Raw genomic sequence first — 22,954 nt, forward strand, 5'->3', positions numbered from 1 at the left:
TCACTAATAACACAGGTCGAGATGCAGGACAGGAACCCGGAAGTGACCGACATGCTGGTTCAGCGGGCCGCTGCGCCGGCCCCCTGGGTCCCACAACGATGGGACCGATGCCACAGGGACGGGCTTGAAACACTCTATAACCCCTCAAAAGAACAGCAGTCGGCGGAGGGAGTCGGGAGCCCACCCCACTGGGGGCTCCACACCCCGAAAGTGATGAAGGTGGCACAGATAGAGCCAACAGAGCAAACAGGACAAAATAAATAGGCTGCATTATGCAGCACAGTTGAGAAAGTGCCTTATCCCATATACTGATGAAGTATATACAGGATTTGAGAACAAAATTGTTTCCGGCGGTGATATTTGGAGGATTTTTGGGGACGTCACAGGAAGTGCTGTGAAGTCACTTCCTGTTTCTGGCAGCGGCACTTGGGGGAAATGATGTCACAGGAAGTGATGTCACTTCCTGCTTCCGGCAGGTGGTGCCGGGGGGGGGAGATGATGTCACAGGAAGTGATGTCACTTCCTGTTTCCGGCGGTGACATGCCATCACAGGAAGTGACGTCACTTCCTGTTTCCGGCGGTGGCATGCCGTCACCGGAAGTGACGTCACTTCCTGTTTCCGCGCACACACACACATTCCTTCCCCCCTCAAGGTGTCCCTGGCTGGCCTGCAGATGTTATGGCCACCGTATCCGGCTCACACATTTTTGTCTTGACTCATGAAAAATGTCTCAGCTGGGTATGATGTTACAGAACCCATCCTCCTTTTCTTCAGGGAAACTGATCCTGGGAGGTCTCCAGGCCCTACCTGGAGGTTGGCAGCGCTCTATCATGCCAGCCAACTGTTGTTGACAGGTTCAGGCCCTGCTTAAATGTTTTGGGCATTTTTTCAACCCAAACCTATACTTGTGTGTATTCAAAAGTACGCCCATTCAATTCAGCTAGTAGTATACTCCCAAACGGCATGCACGAGAGATTGTTGTGATCCAACAGCCTAACCCGTTTGGCATTCCTTAGTCCTCGTCGCCTAGCAACAAGGAAGAGCACCGCCTTCTCTGACCTCAGCACGTCCTCTTAGGTTGCCTAGCGACAAAGGCGCGCCTCGACACCCCGCCTTCTTCAACGCCGTCGCCAATTACTGAGCGACCTCTTTAAGAGGCAGCGTCGGAGGACGTCGAGGGGGCGTGGTGGAAGTTTCCCCCTTTGGGTCATGCGTATGACGCGTCGCTCTGAAGAGGGTACGTGGCAGTGACGTTAACGGTCCGCCCTCTTTTCGGATCGCTTGTTCCTTCGTGCCTGGGGCCGGTGTTTGGACCTGAGGAAGCCGAGCAGTGCCGGGCGTCGGAATCAGGTCTCCGAGTCCGGTGAGTCTTTCAGACCTTCCCCCACCCCCCGCCTCGGCGGTGTGGTGCCTCTCCCTAAATGTTCCCCCTTCCTTTGTCAAAGAGTTCCCCCCACACACACACACAACTCTTTCCCTTCCCGCGGGAGGAATCCAGTCCCTTCCCCACTGGTGTGCCCGTCATAAAAGGGTCCCCCTATTACTATTGAACTGAGGATAGGGGTCCAACTCCTTGACTACTCTTCGCATCTCTCCCCCCCCCCCTTTCCTGGTAACAGCGGTCCAGTTGCTTTCCTTTTCCCTCCTTCCGTGTATCCTAACAAAAAGGTTCCCTTTTTCATTTCTATCCCTCTTCCTTCCCTATGCAGTGATCACCCCTCTCTCCTGATTCTCCCCCTCCCCCACATTCAGTGGTCTAAGCTTTCTCTTTCTCTCTCCTTCCTTTATATATCCTTCAAGAGGGTTCCCCTTTCCGCTTCCTCCGGTTTTTTGTTGCCAGTAGTCCAAGCCATTCCTCCTCCTGCATCCTGTCTTAACTTCTAGGAAAGGGCTTCCGCTCCCGTCTTCGCAGACCGTTCTAAGTAGCAGGTTGGTCCACATTGTGTATGTCTGGGTTGCCATTATATTGGAGAGGGGAAGAATGGAAGCATGGCTCATAAGCAATTCTCCTTCTAAGCTGTGGAGTCTTGTGAGCTAAAATTCTGCTTTGTGATCTACTGGCATTAAAATTGTGAGCTACTGCATAAGTGAATTTGTTTTGGGGGCATTTTTCATGAGCCAAGATAAAAATGTGTGAGCCGGAGGCTAAAAAACTGAGCTAGCTCACACTAACCTAGCTTAGACGGGACACTGCTCATCTATTTTGATGGTGAGAAATGGTTGAGCAGTTGGGCTGGTGTACTGGTGGGAGGCTAAGTGCCTGGTTCTTGTAATGTAGTTGTGTGTAGATCCTGGTGGGATTATGTTGCCCCTTCACTGTGTGGCTGTTTTTAATAGAGCAATGTAAACAAAAAGTGACAGCTTTGTGTTCATAGAACTTGCAATTGAGCTTGTTGTGGAAGGCGATTCTCCCTTACAAATGTCATCTTTCTTTCTGTTGGTAATGAAGAACTAATCCAAGTGCCTGAGCTTCTCAGGCTGAAAAATGAACTAGAGTAACTCCTAAAACAAGGATTTGTCAGGGATGCTCTATCTAGACTGATCCTGCATGGAGCAGGGGGTTGGACTAGATGGCCTGTATCAGGGGGGGCCAAACTTGCTCAACATAAGAGCCAGATAGAATAAGCTTCAGATGTTTGAGAGCCACAAGACATGAATGTCAGATGTTTGCGAACCGCAAGTTTGAGAGAAGGAAGGAAGGCAAATAAATGGGGGATGAAGATGTGGAAAGAAAGCATTTTTAACTTTAAATGCATTCTCCAAGCTGTTGGCTGACTTGGCTTGGAGAAGTGGTTTAAAGAAAGAAATGCCTTCTGCAAGCCAGCTAAAGGGGTGGTGAGGGCTTCAAGAGCCACACAATATGTGTGAAAGAGCCACATGTGGCTCCCAAGCCGCAATTCGGCCATCTCTGACCTGTATGGCCCCTTCTAACTGTGATTCTGTGAGTCTTTGATTTAGATCCAGATTGCTGGTTGAACTCATCATCCTCTACCCCACAGCTCTCATATATGAGTTTAAGAATTCACTGCACTAGATTAGGCCAGAAAGCACCCAGCAATAGCCAGGTAGATGAGCTTCCTCTGGTGGTAGTATAAAGGGCCATCAAATTGCAGCTGACTTATAGTGACATGGGGTTTTCAAGACAAGAGATGAACAGAGGTGGTTTGCCATTGCCTTCCTCTGTGTAGTGGCTCTGGATTTATCTTGGTGGCCTCCCATCCAATAGTAAGAAGAACAGACCCTGCTTGGCTTCCAAGATATGATGAAATTGTGCTAGTTTGGGCCATCCAGGGCTTCCTCTAGGGAAAAGTTTCTGAGCAGGGCATAAAGTGGTAGATATTCCCTATATTTTCCCTAGTGTCTGGTACTCATACAAGAAGAATCCTATTGGATCAGAACAACTGTGTAGTCTAATCCTTCCTCCCTGCTTTTTTTAAAGAAGCACTGCTTCTCTCCATGGAGATTCCATTACTTATGTTGGTTAATCGTTACTGGTAGAGGTGCCCTCTGTAGATTTGTTTCTTAAAAACCAGCCATCTAAGGTAGCAGCTATGTTGCTGCATCTTGCAGTATTGAATTCCGTAAGTTAATTATGCATTATGTGAAATAGGTCTGTTCTGAGTTTACCAGTGAGCAGTTTTGAACTGGAAGGCTGAGATCCGACTTAGAATATTAAATTAACATGGTGGTCAAAAGTGCAGTCAAGTCAAAGCCAATTTATGGTGACCCTGTAAGGTTTTCAAGGCAAGAGATGAACAGTGGCCTTGCCTACCTCCTGGTAGCAGCATTAGTAAAAAGAACTGCAAAAGTATTTGCAGTTGATTTTACATCTTGAATAAATGTTTTTGTTTATTGGAATACTTTTTATTTAAAGGTAAAGATGCAAGGTAGCTTACTGTATGAAAATGGAAAATATATGAACAGGTTTAACTTTAAAAGTCTTCAGAAAATTTTTTAAAGAAATTTCCAGCTGATGGCTGAAGGTCTCTAAAGAAGGAACTGTCTGCATGGGGGGTTGCTCTTGAGCGAGGTCTTGTGTGTTCCCTCTGATCAGATTTCTCCAGCAGAGTCTTCCCACAACAAGGCTTCTTTGGCCAGCCTTAGAACATGAGTTGGTATGTGTGTTATATACAGGTGAAGCTGGACTAACAGGTACTTTGAACCTAAGCCCGTTAGGCCTTCAAGGTTGACACCAGCACTCTAGTTGTTCTTCTGGCACTGTGCTTAGCAGAACGTTGGTGTTGCATGTTTGCTTCAGCCAGTCCCTGTAGGTACCTTGGCCACTGTGTTCTGAACCAACTGGAAGCTTCTGAGCCATCTTCAAAGGTAGTCCTGTCACTGTGTATGAAATTACAGTGATTGAAGCTGAATGTTACCAAGGTGTGCACAATTTGTGGCCAGATCCACCTTTGTCCAGAAAAGGTCACTGCTGCCAAACCAACTTAGGATGGAAAAATGCTCGCCTGGCCATCCACGATCAATGAAACATAATGTGCCCAAACTGTAAGCTTGCTTCTTCAGGGAGAGTACACCCATGTCCAGTGTAAGTTGAACACATGCTCCTGGATCAGCTTTATCCTTGACTCACAGAACCTCCATTTTATCTTCATTTAATTGCATTCCGTCTGTTCTCATCCCGTCCCTTATATCTTCCAGATGCTGGTTATTTTGTCCATAGCTTCTCTGGATCTTGCTGGAAAGATCCCTGTCTGATCTCTTGAAGCAGTTTCACATGTGTGTGTTAAGGGCCATCAAGTCATTTGTGACTTATGATGACTATGAATTAGTCCTCCAAAATGTCCAGTTGTTAGAAGCCTTGCTCACAAACTGAGGGCCATGGTCCCTTAATGGAGTCAATCCATCTCCCTTTTGGTTTTCTTCTTTTTCTGCCGCCTTTGACTTTTCCTAGCATTTTTGTCTTTTCCATTGACTCATCCTCTCATAATGTGACTAAAGTATGGTTGCCTTGGTAATTTTAGCTTCTAAGGAGAATTCATGCTAGATTTTATCTAGAACCTGCTTGTTTGTCTTTTTGACAATCCATGGTATCCATAAAATTCTCCATCACCGCATTTCAAATGAATAAACTTTCTTCTTGTCCGATGCTTTCATTGTCCCACATTTCAAATGAATCAGCTTTCTTCCTCTCAGATGTCTTATACCTATCCATAGAAATGGGGAATACTAAGCATGAATTCTCTTGGTCGCCAGCAACACTGCCTTACACTTGAGAATCTTTTCTAACTCCTTCATGGCTGCCCTTCCCAGTTTCAGTGTCCTTCTGATTTCTTGGTTGCAGCTTCATACAGACTGGTGATTATGCATGGGATAGAGAAGGTAGAGAAAGAAGTACTTTTCTCCCTTTCTCACAATACAAGAACTCGTGGGCACTCAATGAAATTGCTAAGCAGTCGGGTTAGAACGGATAAAAGGAAGTACTTCTTCACCCAAAGAGTGATTAACACATGGAATTCACTGCCACAGGTGAAGCTACAGGCATAAACAGCTTCAAGAGGGGATTGGATAAACAAATGAAGCAGAGGTCCATCAGTGACTGTTAGTCACAGGGTATAGATGGAACTCTCTGCCTGGGGCAAGTGATGCTCTGTATTTTTGGTGTTTGGGGGGGCAACAGTGGGAGGGCTTCTAGTCTCCTGGCCCAACTGATGGCACCTGGTTTTTTGGCCACTGTGTGACACAGAGTGTTGGACTGGATGGGCCGTTGGCCTGATTTAACATGGCTTCTCTTATGTTCTTAAGTTCCTAGTGATACTCCCTCCCGTGGCTTAGGAGCCCCATGTGGCCCTTCATAAGAACATAAGAGAAGCCATGTTGGATCAGGCCAACGGCCCATCAAGTCCAACACTCTGTGTCACACAGTGGCAAAAAATTTTATATACACACATACACTGTGGCTAATAGCCACTGATGGACCTGTGCTCCATATTTTTATCTAAACCCTTCTTGAAGGTGGCTATACTTGTGGCCGCCACCACTTCCTGTGGCAGTGAATTCCACATGTTAATCACCCTTTGGGTGAAGAAGTACTTCCTTTTATCCGTTTTAACCTGTCTGCCCAGCAATTTCATCGAATGCCCACGAGTTCTTGTATTGTGAGAAAGGGAGAAAAGTACTTCTTTCTCTACTTTCTCCATCCCATGCATTATCTTGTAAACCTCTATCATGTCACCCTGCAGTCGACGTTTTTCCAAGCTAAAGAGTCCCAAGCGTTTCAACCTTTCTTCATAGGGAAAGTGCTCCAGCCCTTTAATCATTCTAGTTGCCCTTCTCTGGACTTTCTCCAATGCTATAATATCCTTTTTGAGGTGCGGCGACCAGAACTGCATCGATTTATACAGGGGCATTATGATACTGGCTGATTTGTTTTCAATTCCCTTCCTAATAATTCCCAGCATTGCGTTGGCCTTTTTTATTGCAAACGCACACTGTCTTGACATTTTCAGTGAGTTATCTACCACGACCCCAAGATCTCTCTCTTGGTCAGTCTCTGCCAGTTCACACCCCATCAACTTGTATTTGTAGCTGGGATTCTTGGCCCCAATGTGCATTACTTTGGACTTGGCCACATTGAACCGCATCTGCCACGTTGACGCCCACTCACCCAGCCTCAACAGATCCCTTTGGAGTTCCTCACAATCCTCAGCCTACTACATGTGGCTCTTTTGAGCACTATTCCTTAATGTGGCACATGCCCCATGTTTCAGGAAAGTGTGCAAGGTCCTTGACCAGTGGGGCTTGTGTTTGGTAGGTGAGCTGCGACCTTATCTGAGGCACAAGCCTCATGTAGCTTTTTTGGTTGATGGTAGTTGTGATTGTGGCTGTCTGCACACTGCAGAGTGCGCGCCACTGGTGTAGATGTTGAAAAGCACAGGAAACCTAATGGCAACTGGTGCTGCCCCTTTGGCCACTGGCACCACTTTCTGAAACCTGCCTTCCCGGAAGGCCTGAAGCCAGCCTAGCGCAGCACCAGTCACGTCCATCTCTGCCTGGCATGTCAGAAAGTACCGATGGTTGATGGTATCAGAAGCTCATGAGAAGGCCCAGAGAACCAGCAGAAATGCACTCCCCTGGGAGAGGACCTGCATGGATCCCCATCAGGGTGACCAAAACAATTTCTTTGTGTCATGACCTGGGTGAAAGCCAGGCTGTAAACAGTCAACATAATAGGTTTCCTCCAGAAGTATGTGGAGCTACACGACTGTCAAGACCTTGCTTTAAAAGGGCAGACGTGATACTGGCCAATAGTTATTTGAGTCTAATGCCTGCAGCATTAATTTCCTTTCTCCTCTAAAAACCTAACAATTGCCTCTTTGGTTGTTTGAGGAGCGAACTTTCTGTCAAGGGTGCATCGACGATATTCATTGTCTGTGAGGACAGCTGGCCTCTCGCAGGCTTAACTAACTGTGCAGGAGGAGGGTCCAAATAAACATGTGATATACCTTAACACTGCAACTGTTCTGTGTGGGGAAAAAAATTAGAGTCCAGTAGTACCTTTAAGACCAACAAAGCTTTATTCAAGATATGAGCTTTCATGTGCAGGCACACTTCCTCAGATACATTGAAATGGAAGTTAAGAGTTCTTCTATATATTTTATTTATTTATCAGATTTATATCCCGCCCTCCCCCAACAGGCCCAGGGCGGCTAACAACCGTTTAAAAACATTAGCAATTTACAAACATCATATTAAAAATAAAATATATGAAAAACATTTCCATACATATTATAGATGCAACTGGCAGCATAGATTCAATGTGAGGCGTTGCCCATAGAATGAGGAGGACTGGGTCCCCACTAGCGAATGAACGTCTATGACTCTCTCTCTCGGCTTGGCTTCGCGAACGAAGATTTAAGAAGGGTGCAATAGTCCAAGTCTGCTAGAGGAGAAATGCGCAGTAATGTGCGGTGCAACTCATGACTGAGGAAGGCATGGCTGAAACCGGTCTCCTATTATTCCTTCTCCGAGAATTTATTTCCATGAAAAACAGTATTCTAAGTACTGGAGTCTGGACTGTATCAGAGAATTTTTGCATTCTTTATGTAATTTTGTTGCATTGTGTCTTAATATTTCTTTAAGAATCTTGTATGTGCTACTCGGATACACTGTAATTTTTTGGCATACATATTATAGAGGCATCTGTCTATATATAGGAACAGCAAATTGGCATACAGTTTACTGAAGATGTTTTGACATATGCAAAAGCCAAACAGCAATAACAAGTTAAGTTTATACGGTCACCAGTTCACCATTTGTCACCCCCAATACTTGTGAAAGAAAACTGCCATTGTCCAATAGAGGTTGTAAATCGCCGATGATGCGTTGAACGGTTTTGAGCTGAGAGTTGTATGTGACCACTAGTGGTGTTCTATTATTGTCTTTCTTGGTCTTGTCTTGTAACAGGTTTTCTCTGGGTGCCATTCTTTCTTTGTTAACATAATTCCTGACTTCATCAGGCAAATACTTTCCATCCCCATGTTGTTGGAGCCTACAAAGTAGCCAGCATCATATAGTGGTTAGAGCATTGGATCAGGCTCCGGGAGATCCAGGTCTGAATCTCCACCGTGGAAGTTCACTGGCTAGCCTAGGTCCAGTTGCACACTCTCAGTCTAACCTGCCTCGCAGGGGTGTTGTAAGGATAAAATGAAGGTGAGGACAATGACATGAACCAACTTGAGTCCCCAATGGGGACAAAGGCATGGTGTCAATAACTAATTCCAGTGGGTGATCAGGTTTTGTATCATTGCGATGGGAGGGAGTCTGTATCAACCAGAATTTTACTAATTTCCAACAAGGTTTCTATTTATTCTGTTTCTAAACTCAGAAGCTCTAAATGCTGTCCTGTAGGAAAGGTTTTGAAGAAGAGGAGTTAGTTTTTATACCCCAATTTTCTCTACCCTGTCTCAAAGCGGCTTACAATTGCCTTCCTCTCCCCACAACAGACACCTTGTGAGGTAGGTGGGGCTGAGAGAGTTCTGAGAAAACTTTGACTGGCCCAAGGTCACCCAGCAGACTTCATGTGGAAGAGAAGTGGGAAATCAAACCCGGTTCTTCAAATTAAAGTCCACCACTCAAAACCACTGGTTTGGGTTGTCTTCCAGATCTGTGATATCCTTGTTAACATGGGTGTCTCTCTCTCGGCTTGGCTTCGCGAACGAAGATTTAAGAAGGGTGCAATAGTCCACATCTGCTGCAGGCTCGCTGGTGGCTGACAAGACCAATGCGGGACAGGCAGGTCCGGCCACAGTGGCTGCAGGGAAAAGTCTGATTTAGGGTTGGTGCTGTAGCAGTGCGATTTGTAGCAGCGTGTACATGGGTGTACACAGTATTCTAAATGCAGTTGCACTGTAGATTTACACAGAGGTGTTCAGAATATTGGCAGCTTCATTTCCAGTCGCTTTCCTAATAATCGCCATTACTGAGCTTGCTTTTCACTTTGAACATGGAAATCAGATTATTTGTTGTTAATAGGTATTGGTAGCTCTACAAAGGTACCGGTATCTTTCATCACCTTTCATAGATATTCACTAGTGGCTGTTGCAACACTTTGTCCTAATAATGTGGTGGCTGTTTGCAAGACAAGTTTATTGTGAAATGCTTTGAGACTTGTGACATGGCATGTACTGTATTGACTTAATGGAAGATGGTCCCTCATACAAAATGTTGTTGCCAAAAAGATTTTTTTACTGGATATAACAGTAAGATGACCTCTCCTCTTTTTTTACTTTGGAATTTGTTATATCTGAGTAAATACAATATGTGCTCACATGAGATCTCCCCAGCATATTGGTGTGACTTCGAGCAATAGTGGTTAGGATACATGGGAAGGGATGCAGTGTAAGGAACAGTGGCTCAGGCTCTTTTGGGGACTCCGGTGCTTGTGTTATATCTGATCGTGGAGAGAGAGACAAGTGTAGTGGTTTGGGGCAGTGGATTTCTCCAAGGAGGCTGGAGATCTTCCTCCCTCCCTTCCTTGTCCGGTTTAGTTCCATCGGTGTTCTAGGATCCTGGACAATGTATCGGGCACTACAATCCATCTCTGGTGTTGGGAAATGATTTTCTAAGGTCTTGTCATTGTGTCCTCTCAGAGTGGTGCAGAGTTCTAGCAACAGTAATCCAGAACTTGGTTTCTTTTGTACAGAAACATACAGCATCTCAGTAATGTTTGTGTTATTTGCGAATGTGTGAACAGAACATAAGTGGAAGTAGAGAGATGCTCTTCCACGACAACAAATCCGTTGCTTGGCATCAGAGCCATAGACAGAGACCCCTGCACTCCAGAAGGCATTTTACTTTTTTTTCACTTCCATCTTTACTCCCACCTCTGTGTATGACATTTCTCCAGACTTCAATGGGAATCTTATTCAGAAACACAGTTGTCAAAGGTTGTGGTGTCTGTCTGTTTGTGTGTGTGTCTCTTTCTCTCTGTGTTTCTGTCTTTCTCTCACTCACTCACACACACACACGGTGCTGAGTGCCTTATCTCTGAGACCAGATTAGAAGACGATGTTTCCATCGTTGGATGCTGACCACCCACTTTCCTTTCCCTCCAAGCACCAGGTTATGTGCCTCCATGAATACGAGGAAACGCCACGGCTCTAGAAACACCGAACAAGGCGTTTACCTGGGGCCTTCCCAGACGCAAGTTCTGCCCCCACTCACCACTGCGCCAGCCACAGCAGCACCCCCTCCGATCCAGCTGGACACCATGTCATGTCAAGATCGCACCCAGGAGTTCCTCTCCGCCTGCAAGTCCTTGCAAAGCAGACAGGTGAGCGCCGCTTGGGGACAACCTGTGTGGTGCGCCATTGCCCTGGCCAGTGCAAACTTTGGTGTTAGTGTAGCACTTCAGCTACTTCTGTAGCTCCAGACCTGGGTCTGACCGAGACCACTGCCAACCAAGTGCTGTGAAGTGCCCTGTCCTGTATTTCACATTCACATCCCAACATTGCCCAGGAAATGCTAGGGAATGCAGAAGACATAATGAAACAACTTTTGCACTGGAGCATTGGCTGGGGTTAAGGGGCTGCACCAGCAGAGCATAGACTTTGCATGCAGAAGACCACTTTTGCATATTATTATTACTATTATTATTATAATGCTGTCAAGTCACAACTGACTTATGGAGACCACTGTGAAGTTCTGCTTATGGGGTTTTGAAGGCACGAGTCAAAACAGGCAGTTTGCCGTTGCCTTCCGCTGCAAAGCAACCCCAGCCTCTTCCTTGGTGGCTTCCCATCCAAGTACTGGCCACAGTCGGCCTTGCTTAGCTTCCCAGCTCTGATGAGTTCGGGCTACTCTGGGCTATTTAGGCTGCTGCCTCCATTCAAAAGGCTCTCGTAAAGCAGAGCTGGGAGAGGCTTCCTGTCTAAATGTCTGGAGGGCCATCGCCAGGATGCTATTATCTGGTCAGCTCTCTTCCATTGTGCCTGGATTTAACGCAGACTGCTGTTGCTGCAGCTATCGGAAGAAAGGGTGGGGGAGCCACCAGGCCTGGATTCAGTTCTAGCTGAGCACCCCTGTCTCTTTAAGTATTAGATGTCCTCACTGCAGCCACTGTACCTAGACCCAGTCCATTTCTTTTAGGACCATCTTTCCCAGGAGCATTTTGTACTGACTTGCAGCTAATGTTTGTCTTGGATTTCAGTCACTGAGTAGCTTCAGGACCAGGCTTTCCTGCCTGTTCCCCCTCCCAAAAGGAAGATCCAAGACAGCTTGCAGAAATAGATTTTTTAAAAGCTGTGATAAACAATTAAAGGCCATTTATAAGTGGACATACTGCTACCTGCCATCATCTGTAACAGAAAGCCCTCTTGATTAAATAGCTTTGTGTGCTTTCCTGAGGGTTGGCAGTGGAGTTTAGCTTTGGACTGTGAGGAGTTGTGGTTCAGCCGTAGATCTCTGCTTTGCATGTAGGAGGTCTCACATTCCTTCCCCTCGCATCTTCAGAGAGAAGGACTGGATAGCAGGGGATGTGAAAGGTCTCTGTCTGAGACCCTGGAGAGCTGCTGCTGCCTGTCAAAGTAGGCAAGACTGGCCTGGATCGACCAACAGTCTGACTCACACATAACATGCATGAAGCTGCCTTCTGGTCTTTTCTACTTGCACTGGCAGCAGCTCTCCAGGGTCTTGGGTAAAGATCTCTGATATCACCTGATCCTTTTTAACATCAGATGCCAGGGGTTGAATCTGGGGCCTTCTGTGCACAAAGTTGGTGTTCTTGCACTGAGCCACAGGCCCACCTGCTCAATAGAAGGCAGCTTCCTGTGTGAGAGATAGGATAGTCTTCTCATAGAGATCACACAAGAAAGGAGCTGTATCTAAAAAGGCTGGTGAGCCATTGAAAATATTCCAAGAAGACATTGTGAGGAGCAAAACAGATGCATGGGTTTTGGCTGCAAAGCAAGGTAAAAATACAGTGGCAAGGATACTGCCTTTTTCCAAGTTAAGTGGTTCTTCCATTGGTAGAAGAGCGACTGAAGTTGGAGAAGGATTTCCAACTTTCCTCGCTGGGGTGTACAATAGGAATAGGATCCACCCAAATATATAAGGCTGGCTGACGTTTTGCTTGGTGAACAAAAATACCCATTTTCTCTTTAAAAAAAAAGTGTATTGCTACGCACAGAAGAAGTTGGCCCAGTGTAAGCACATGAAGTTGCCTTTTACTGAGTTAGAGCTGCGATCATCTAACTCCTGGTAGCGCTGCAGCCTCTCTTGGAGAATAGCCTTCACCAACTTCAGTTCCTGGAGGCCCTTTAACTGGCAACGTCGGGGATTGCACTTGAGTCTTGTTCGCCCACTAGGCCATGGCCCTTGTGTTGTGACTAATATGCTGATGGTTATCCCCATCCTTCTTTTCAGAACGGGCTTCCGCTGAGCAAACCAGCGTTGAACGCTGTACGGCAAAGAAGCGAATTCACACTCATGGCCAAGTGAGTTTTGCTGCGCAGAGATGGTCTAGAAGGGGTGACAGTAAGAGATGAGGTTGGGTGGGGTACCTACCCTACAAGAGCTGTCTAGCTGCTCCCTGTGCAGAACCAGGTGCAAGCACAGTTCCATGGCTTTAGCTGTCGTGGTTGGTGAAGTTGAGTCACCTTCTGAAATTGGTCAGCTAATGCTCTCTGTTTTCATACAGTGACTGGGCTAGATCTGATTGGGGTGAGCAGAGGGGTTCACTGTCTGGGACCCTGTGGTGGCTGTCAGAAACCTTGCTGATGGCAGGGTGTAGCATGCCAAGATCTGCCATGCCTAAACACCACCCCTCCCAAAAATACCCCCCTCAACTTTTATCATAATTGTGGGTGCTGCTGGAATTCTGCACTACCAGAATCCTATATTCTGTAATCCACATTCTAAGGCTCGCATAATTCACATCAGGGAAGGCACACTTTGCTACTCCAGCCCTAGTCTAGAATGTTGTGGTTCAGTGAATAGAATGGGGAAGGGGGTTTCATCATGGCTTTTGATCTCTTCATGTCTTTAAGAGCCAGTTTGGTGTAGTTGTTAGTGTGGGGATTCTTATCTGGAGGAACCGGGTTTGATTCCCCACTCCTCCACTTGCACCTGCTGGAATGGCCTTGGGTCAATCATAGCTCTTGCAGAGGTTGTCCTTGAAAGGGCAGCTGCTGTAAGGACTCTCTCAGCCTCACCTACCTCAGAGTTTCTGTTGTGGTGGGGGGGTGGGAAGGTAAAAGAGATTGTGAGCCACTCTTGAGATTCGAAGTGCAGGGCGGGATATAAATCCAATATCTAAGGGAGGCAGAATATATTTTTGGATTTTCTGACTTTACATACTTTCCGCACTCAACTTTGCTTGAGATGGATTCTCTTTTAAAATTCAGTTGCACTGGCAGGTCTGAATTCTGTTTTTAAAATACATGACGAAACTAACACAAAATCCGTAAAGGCTGTGAGCACTGTTGTTTTGGGTGACTCGCAATTGCTTATGCTTCTCAGGCGCATTGGGAAGGACCTCAGCAACACTTTTGCCAAGCTGGAGAAGTTAACGATCTGTGAGTATTTGGGGAGGACTGAATGAGGCGGAAGAGAACGAGGAAGCTTTCTGAAACGGGCGTTTCTTGGCTGACCTTCAGTATTGCTTTATGAAAATGTGTGTGGGAGGGTGAATATTAGCCTGAGCAGAGTATCTAGTTGTTGTTTGTAGGTTGAGCAATATAATAAATCAGTATAACATAAAGAACCGTCACTAGGCAAACAATTAATATTGATAAACAATTGGCCTTCCTAACTACTTTGTGCTTGATTCCAGTCATTGATTAGGATTTTTTTGTAAAGGACGAGAGATTGAAAGAAATAGCAGACGGATTGTAATGCTCCTTCTTGGCGTCCTTAACGAATAACCTAAGCTCACACCATTGTGGAAGATTTTAATATTGAAACGGAGAATAAATAACCCGGAGTCTCTGTCTGGACTTTGTGGGCAACTAGAACATAGTGCAGAATTAAGTGCTTTGGCCAGCTATCAATATTAATTGTTTGCCTAGTGATGGTTCTTTATGTTTTTGTGACAATTGTACTATACCGTTACTCCTTCTGTTGTACTGTTTGTAGGTTGAGGCCACGGCTAGGGAGGGTCTAGTAGGGGCCCCAGCCTACCTGAAACGCTAGTTTGTCCTCACTTAAAAATCGTTCGGGAAAAGAAGCTTTTAAATTCAGTGGCACAACAGCTTCAATTTAAAAATGCATTAATCCATCAAGCGCAGTCCTGTCTCCTCTGATGGGCAGTAGCTCTCTCAGGGCTCTGACTGTCGAAGGCCTGGCTCCTTCACTTCTGATCTGCAGGAGGCGGCTGAAGCCAGTTTCCCCCCCCCCCTAGGACTACATTTGACTCATTTAGTCTTTATTTATTGGCAATCCTAACCATTTTAAATTGTGGTCTTTTATGCGCTTCTTTTTGTCACAGTTGTTTTGTTTGCATCATGAGCCACCTTGAGTTCTGCAAGGTAGAAAAGCAACTAGTAAATGTTTTATTTAAATAAAAAATAAAGTTGTCCCGGCATGCTGTATCAGCATTCCACCTTTTAAAATATGAAATATTTACTATTGAACATTTCCATAGCACTTGCTTTGCAATCCTTATTCTCTCTACATCAGCAGTAGACAAAGGTTGTGGTTTTGATAGTGGAGAGGAAACCCATGATCAAATTATTGTAAGACAGTCCTTTGGGATATCTCTTTCCCTTGGTAGGGTTTGTGTGGGAGAGAATCATCTGCTTTTGAGGGGAGGGGATGGCTGCTGCTCTAATTTGATGACTTGAAATCAGCAGCATGCCAGGTCCCATGTAAGATACCCCCCCCCCCCCCCCCAAAAAAAACCCATCTGTGTGATGGCCCTGCCTTGCAGGATTTCTAGTCTTCATACCGAAGCTGGAATTAGAGAAAGGACAGGACTTGGGTAGGGGTTAAAGAGAACTTCATTGTCAAAGCTCCAACTCTTTGTTTTCAGTGGCCAAGCGGAAATCCCTGTTTGATGACAAGGCAGTAGAGATTGAGGAGCTGACCTACATCATCAAACAGGTGAGCGAATCATTGTGGGGCAGCTAGCAGAATGGCCGGAAAATGGTCTCACTGCTCTACCACTCCCACTCTTTTACAAATCTTCCTGCAATTAAGAAAAGTAAGTTGTGAATCGTAAGCCACCGAAAGCAGCGAAGGACATGTTAGAGTCAACTATGGGGGAGGGGGTGTTCTATTAAAAGTGTGGAGTAATACCCTGGTCACCCTCCTTATGTGCTTTATTTCTCCCCACGCAGGATATCAACAGCCTGAACAAGCAAATTGCACAGCTGCAGGAGTTCGTGAAGGCCAAAGGCAGCCTGAGCGGGCGACATGTGCAGACCCACTCAAACACCGTAGTGGTGTCGCTGCAGGTCAGACTAGAGGAAATTCTAGGGTTGGTGGAGGGGTGTCTTTGCAGGTAATACAGGTCCCTGCTTTGTTTTTTGGTGCTTAGATCTTGAGCATGGTCCAAACGCAGATTGGAAGCAGCCCATGTAGATTGGGCCTGCTTTGCCAAAATGACAGATCCAATGCCAAGTATTTTTTTTTGGCGGGGAGGTGGGGCAAGATCTGTTACCTTAGAGCAAAACCAGAAAAGGAGTCTTGTGTCTCAATACCTAGCCTACCTTGCAGGGTTGTTGTGAGGATAAAATGGAGGATGAGTCCTCTTTGGAAGGGAAGGTAGGGTATAAGAAGGTAACTTCATGTGAGAGGCAGCAATAACTGGGTGAAGGTGTTGGGATATGTTCTTTGATGGAGGCCAGCAAAAGTCTGCCCAGTTCCCTCACTTTCTCTTTTTCTCCCCCTCCTGTTCCTTTTCCAGTCCAAGCTAGCCTCCATGTCCAACGATTTCAAGTCTGTCCTGGAGGTGCGAACAGAGGTAAGGGTTGATGTGACTCCCCCACTCTCCAGCTTTGCCCCCAGGAGTTTCCCCAAGACAAACTGGCTGCCTTGGATGCCAGTAAAACTGCACTGTCGACCAATACTCCCTCTAAGCTGCAGAGTCTTGTGAGCAAAAATTCTACTTTGTGAGCTACTGACATCAAAGTTGTGCGCTACTGCATAAATTAGTTTACTCTGGGGCCATCCTTCCTGGGCTAAGACAAAAATGTGTGAACCAGAGGCTAAAAAACCAGTGAGCTAGCTTACACTAACTCAGCTTGGAGGGAACGCAGCTGTTGGCCCATCTGCAGATCAAAGGGGTGAAAAGTGTATTTCTCCGAAGTGTATTTTCTGTCTCTGTTTTGTCTTCCTTCCTTCCTTCCTTCCTTCCTTCCTTCCTTCCTTCCTTCCTTCCTTCCTTCCTTCCTTCCTTCCTTCCTTCCTTCCTTCCTTCCTTCCTTCCTTCCTTCCTTCCTTCCTTCCTTCCTTCCTTCCTTCCTTCCTTCCTTCCTTTCTTCCTTCCTTCCTTCCTTCCTTCCTTCCTTCCTTTTGGAAGAAAGATGGAGACAAAGCAGAGCTTGACTTTAGATTTCCCATGAGAAAGAGTTGGCAAAACTGGATGGCAGGCTTACACATGAGCCTGCTTCGGCGGGGAGGGCGGGATATAAATCTAATAAATCAAAATCAAATCCCATATCCCATAGTGCTAACTAGACCTTGGGGAGTTTCCGTTAGCTGTGCGGTTCAGCAGGTGCTTTTGTATACAGAAGGCCCCCTGTTCATTCCTTGGCATCTCCAGTTAAGGATTTCTGGTATCAAGACCCCTGGTTGCATGAGCCTTTGCAGAGAGGCTGGAGAGCAACTCTCTGTCAGAGAAGAGTGCGCTGAGGTAGCAGTGGTTGAAAGCAGTATAAGGCAGTTTCATACATGCGTAAGGGGATTGGTGGAAAGGGCCATCAAGTTGCACTTGACTTACGTTGCCCTCTTTTGGGGCTTTCAATGCAAGAGATGAACAGAGGTGTTTTGCCTTCCTCTGTGCAGCAACCCTGGATTCCCTCAATGGCCTCTCATCCAAGTACTAACCAGGGCTGACGGGGCTTAGCTTCAAAGATCTGACAAGAACGGGCTAGCCTGGGCTGTTCAGGGCAGGCCAGCATTAACCATCACATAATCCATTACATCGTTCTCTTTGTAACAACCCAACTGCATTAACTTGGGAGCACAGAGGCAAAGTTTGGACCCTGTGGCCAGCTCTCTGTGTTTCCCCCGTTCAGGTGCAAACCTGCCTTCCTGAGCTGGCCAGCTGTAACCTCTCTCCGCTTGCTTCCCCAGAATCTCAAACAGCAGAAGTCTCGTCGAGAACAGTTTTCCCGCACGCCAGTGTCCACCATGCCCCTCTCCACAAACAATCTAGGTGAGTTGGCATCTTGTATCGTTCCCCACGCACCCAGTGAATGGAAGCAGGTGTTAGTGTCTCATGGCCAGCGAGGGGGAGAGGAGACAATGGAAGGAGCTAAGCATTCAGCTGTCGGTCTGTAGGCCCTGATGCTGGTGGTTGGTTCTGCAGGTGGAGCTGCTGTGCTTCAGGATGAACCCCGGCGCTCAGGGGACGTGGCCATCAACATGGACAATCAGATGAGCCAGCAGTTGCAGCTCATTAACGAACAGGTGCCTTGGAGAGGGGTTAGGGTGCAGGCATTGTATTTTGCAAGGGGGAAGTGTGTGTGTGTGCGCGCGTGGACTGATGAGAGAGGCAACCCTGGAGTGTAGAGTAACTGATCAACCCCTTTTCTCAAAACCTTCCACCCTAGGGGCAAGGCTCAGCAAACTGGTCCCAAAACAGTTTCTCGCCCCAGTGAACTCTGGTGTCTCCAGGGCAGAAGTGGTCTTGGCTTTCCCCCCAGCAGTCTTCGCTGACTGAGGCCTGTGTTGCTTGGCCCGTACAGTCTTGTTTCTGGGATCCTTGTGGAACTCGCAGCTATCTAAAGAGCCCTGCTTTGGGTTTTGTCTGTTGGTCACACCAAAGCGAGAAGGCTGTTGGTCTGAGCCAAAGCTGGGGAAGGGCCTTTCTGTATAAAATTACACCAGTGCTTTTATTGGCCAGTCCCCTGGTTTTCTTCAAATACACATCCTTCTCTAGCTAGTAAGCTAAGATTAGGTGACAGCAGATGGCTGTTTATTTTATTTTTAAATAATCTGTCTCCAAAGCTTTTTAAAAAATCAGTTTTTAACCAGTAAAGGATTTGGAACACCAAGTGAATTCATCATAAAATGGACACTGATTAAGCCGTTGTATTTGTGTTAGCGCAATGCGGCCACCCCTGCCTCCCACTCTTCCTGCGTACTCATCCAATATGTTATATCAGGGGTGGCCAGATTGCAACTCATGAGCCACATGTGGCTCTTTCAGATATAGTGTGTGGCTCTCTAAGCCCTCACCACCCCATCAGCCGGCTTGGAGAAGGCATTTCTCTCTTTAAATCACTTCTCCAAGCCGAGCAGGCCAGCGGCTTGGAGAATGCATTTAAAGTTACAATTGCTTTCTTTCAACCTCTCTCTTCCCCATCTATTTGCCTTCCTGCCTGCCTTGTGGCTCTCAAACACCTGACGTTCATGTCTTGTGGCTCTCAAATGTCTGATGTTTATTCTGTGTGGCTCTTACATTAAGCAAGTTTGGCCACCCCTGTGTTATATAGACAAGGGAGGAGATGGCTATTGGGCTTGTGGATGACGTAAGGGGGGGGGTTGGCTTTGGGAATAAGGGAAGGGTCACAGGCTTGCCTTGACAAAAAATAGGGTGGTATCTGGGGTTCCCTAGCTGCAAACAGCAACCTGCCTGACTCTTCTCTTCTCTGCCCCCTTGCAGGATTCCTACATCCAGAGCCGAGCAGATACAATGCAGAACATCGAATCTACTATTGTTGAGCTGGGCTCCATATTTCAACAGTTGGCACACATGGTCAAAGAGCAGGAGGAGACTATCCAGAGGTATTGCATGAGGGTCAGAAACGTTCTCTCTAGTGTGCTCCGGATAGAAGGCCCAACAGACTACAGCAGAACGGCTGTTCAGCTGCCCTATGAAGAGCGAGATCATTGCTCCATTCAGTTCATTGTTGTCCTGGCCTCTCTTCAAAGGCTCAAGCAGACCAACATATTTCGTGCAACCTAAGATCTCCTAGCAGGAAGTGCCAGGGATTGATTCCAGGATGTTCTGCTCACACAGCACTTGATCTGGCATTGTATTGTAGTAATTTGTATCAGCTGCTGATGTTACAGGTTCTGTTACCTCTGTAGCTAACTGAACTGGCACTTCTTTCCTCATTGCCCAATGGGGATTTGAGCTCTTGCTTTTGGGTCCCTAAAGACCCACTAGTCTGCCAGCTACTCAGCTGAGCTATAGCAACTGCAAAAAAGACAATAGAAGCAGAGTGCTTCCTAGACCCTGCCAAGTGCAATGTAGAACCTGAGGACAAAACCTCGGATAAGTGGCATACACCACAACTAAAGCTTTAGCAACTAAAGCTGCCCTTTGGATCCAAAATATGTGGTGTTTTGAGAGTGCCCAGAGATTAGCTATATATCCTAGTATTAGATTACTGGCTGTGAAGTCTACATTAGTAGCTAATGTGAGATTGATCCTGAATATAACTTCCTGCTAGAAAGTGTGATTTTTAGAGCAGTTTCAAGACATGTCAGTGAGGTTAGCTGCAGGCCTCTGGCAGCCCCAACAGGAATCATCTCAGTGAGACTAACGTGATAAAATGTAGTAGGGTACTAGTACACTCGCAAGTAATACCCCCTCTAAGCTGTGGAGTCTCGTGAGCAAAAACTCTACTTGTGAGCTACTAGCATTAAAGTTATGAGCTACTGTATACATTAGCTTGCTTTGGGGTCATTTTTCTTGAGCTAAGACAAAAATGTGTGAGCTAGAGGCTGAAAAACTGAGCTAGCTCACACTAACTCAGCTTAGAGGGAACACTGCTCGCAAGAGAGCTTTTTTGATAGATAAGGCTTAGTCATAAGTCTACAGAGGCGGATTTAATGGCTTTTAGTTCAGTTTGCCATTTGGTCAGCAGGACAGCAGCACTCTTGAAACTACCTTTACGTGATTCATATTTACATACTTAGAGTTTCAGGTTAGCATGGGAGAAATGACCCAGCTTTATTGGTTTTAAATAAATAAGATATACCACGCCTCTCCAGGTTTGTTCACAGCAGCTAACGGTACACATCATGTTTAAGTTTCACAGTAGACTGGCAAAACTCACTAATAAATTTGCCACCCAAAAGCCAGCAACATCTCAGCAAAGGACCAGGTTACTCTCCAAATGCATCCCCTTGCGGTTGATGCCCAGGCTAATTTGGGGGGAGGTAATACAACTGCTAACAAAAGCATTATCTGCTGACCCCAGCTTTCTTTTGTTGAACTTGTACTGGGTGGAGGGTGTCATGCTTTAAGAAAGTGTAGGCTTCACCTGCCCTTTTTCTTTGCCGCTCCCCCAGAATCGATGCCAACGTGGAAGACGCTCAGCTCAACGTCGACGCCGCACATACGGAGATCCTGAAGTACTTCCAGTCTGTCACTTCCAACCGCTGGCTCATGGTGAAGATCTTTCTCATCCTCATCATCTTCTTCATCATCTTTGTGGTGTTCCTGGCCTGATGGCGGAGGCGGGTCGGTCGCCTGTCCCTCCCCCGACCTCCCCCAGAGCCGTGTTGGGACACTTGGACTCTCCCGCTTGATCTTCTGATAGCTGGCAGGGGGCAGAGGTGCCTACCACGTGTCTGGCTCTGAAGGGGTGGCAGTGACCATCCTCACTTGTTGTGACTTTCGGCCGGGAGCAGGGCCACTCTGATTTGGAGTGCAGTAGCATTTGGACTATGCTGTGAAGGGCTTTGCCTTGACTTCTCCCCCTCTTCCCTGTGATGGGACTTGACCCAGCAGGGGTGTGCAGAGGGACCAGCATCTTGTTTCCCTTTCCTTTATACTATATGCTTGCCCCTAACACTCGGGACTCAAGCATTAACCAATCCACATACACCTCTTCTCATTGGTATTGACCTTCGACCTTACACGAAATCCAGCCCATATTCGCACTGTATGTAGAGGAAGGACGGAAGCAAGCTGCCCCTGGACTGTGCCTTTTGCACAGGGCCTGTGCATATTAAGTCTTCCCTTCCTTAGCATATTTAAGTATTTCTCGCTGCTGTAAGATGTGGGTGGGGGGCTCCTCCAGGCAAGCAAAGTTTGGCTAGGCCAAAAATAGCTGTCTGGAATAGACTTGGCTCTTTGCTGAGTGGAATAGGATTGTCCTCTTCTTTTCTCCTACCCTCACATAATTCTCCTAGAAGGGAGAAGTTTCCTTTATCCTTGATATGAACACGTTGACCAGAGTGTTGTCTCTGTTCCCAAACTCACCTGCACAGGGGTGGGAGATCAGCAGGGCTTGGCTCCTTTGTCCCCGCCTTCCTTCATGATGATGCTTAGGGGAGGCACCCGGATCACGTGTTGATGCCGGGCTCTTTAAAGACGCCCTGCTCCTTTCTGGTAAACGAGTTCACCCACTAGTGCCTCCTCTTGCAACAAAGCGGTTCGGGCCTTTGCTGTGAACCCCCATTCTTCTCCCCCACCCAAAAATTATAGAACATTTCCCTGCTGCCCCAACCTAACTTTTCTAACCAATTTAATCTAAAACAGTTCAAATCTAAACTTCACTTCTCATTGAGGCCATTTCACTCTTCTGACATGGTCATGAAGGTTGAGCGGACATCGATTCAAAACTTAGGGTCGTCCCATCGTCACTCCCCCTGCCCCATCTCCTTTTCTGGCCAGTCTGCTTCTGCTCCCCTCCTCCAGTTGCAATGGCCTTAACATTCCGTTGTCGGCGTTTCCTAGGCTGCCAGTGTGCGCTTTCGACTCATGCGCCAGCACGGCAAATCTGTCTGCCTAGTGGAGAGGAGAAGGGGTGGGGTTAGCAGTCACGATACCTGATCCTCAGTCCGAAGGAGAACAGCCCAGGCTCCTGCCTGTGCTCAAAAGCTATTAAAAATGTATTTTAAAAAAGACACCTTCTGCCTGTTCTGTCTTCTGTATGCTTGACTGCGGCCAATGTCTTTATTCTGTTAGAATAGTAATAACTTTCCGCCCATGTCGAACACTGATTTTTAATTTAATTTTTCACTTTATACCCTGCCCTATCCTGCTTGCAGCATTGAAACAACATTAAAATGAACCACATCAAAATTAAGCAGCATCATAACTACAGATACATCAATTCAGATCCGAGAACAGTAATCCATAGAATTGGCAGCAGACCACACAACAGCACATAGACTGGAAGCTTTCAGCACAACTTGAGCACCTTGATGGTAGGGTGCTGAGGGAAGTGACTTCAAAAGATGCCTGTTGGATCGATGAAAAGCCTGGCGGAAGAGCTCTGTCTTACAGGTCCTGTGGAACTTGGATAGGTCCCGTGGGGCCTGGATCTCCAGCCGGGAGCTCATTCCACCAGGTAGGGGCCTGGACTGAAAAGG

The 22,954-nt window shown here is 46.7% G+C and overlaps 1 protein-coding gene across 1 annotated transcript; it reads left to right on the top strand.

The window, feature by feature from the left end:
* Positions 1-1,144: 1,144 nt before the first annotated feature.
* Positions 1,145-22,049, top strand: STX5 (syntaxin 5). The gene is made up of 11 exons (XM_060254415.1): positions 1,145-1,364; positions 10,574-10,790; positions 12,881-12,951; positions 13,976-14,031; positions 15,486-15,556; positions 15,793-15,909; positions 16,362-16,418; positions 17,753-17,834; positions 17,988-18,088; positions 19,287-19,408; positions 20,924-22,049. The coding sequence occupies exons 2-11, from the start codon at positions 10,593-10,595 to the stop codon at positions 21,081-21,083; spliced, it is 1,035 nt and encodes a 344-aa protein (XP_060110398.1). The 5' UTR covers positions 1,145-1,364; positions 10,574-10,592; the 3' UTR covers positions 21,084-22,049.
* The last annotated feature ends 905 nt before the right edge of the window (positions 22,050-22,954 follow it).

This window comes from Heteronotia binoei, chromosome 1 (genome assembly GCF_032191835.1).
Source record: "Heteronotia binoei isolate CCM8104 ecotype False Entrance Well chromosome 1, APGP_CSIRO_Hbin_v1, whole genome shotgun sequence".
Lineage (NCBI taxonomy): Eukaryota > Metazoa > Chordata > Lepidosauria > Squamata > Gekkonidae > Heteronotia > Heteronotia binoei.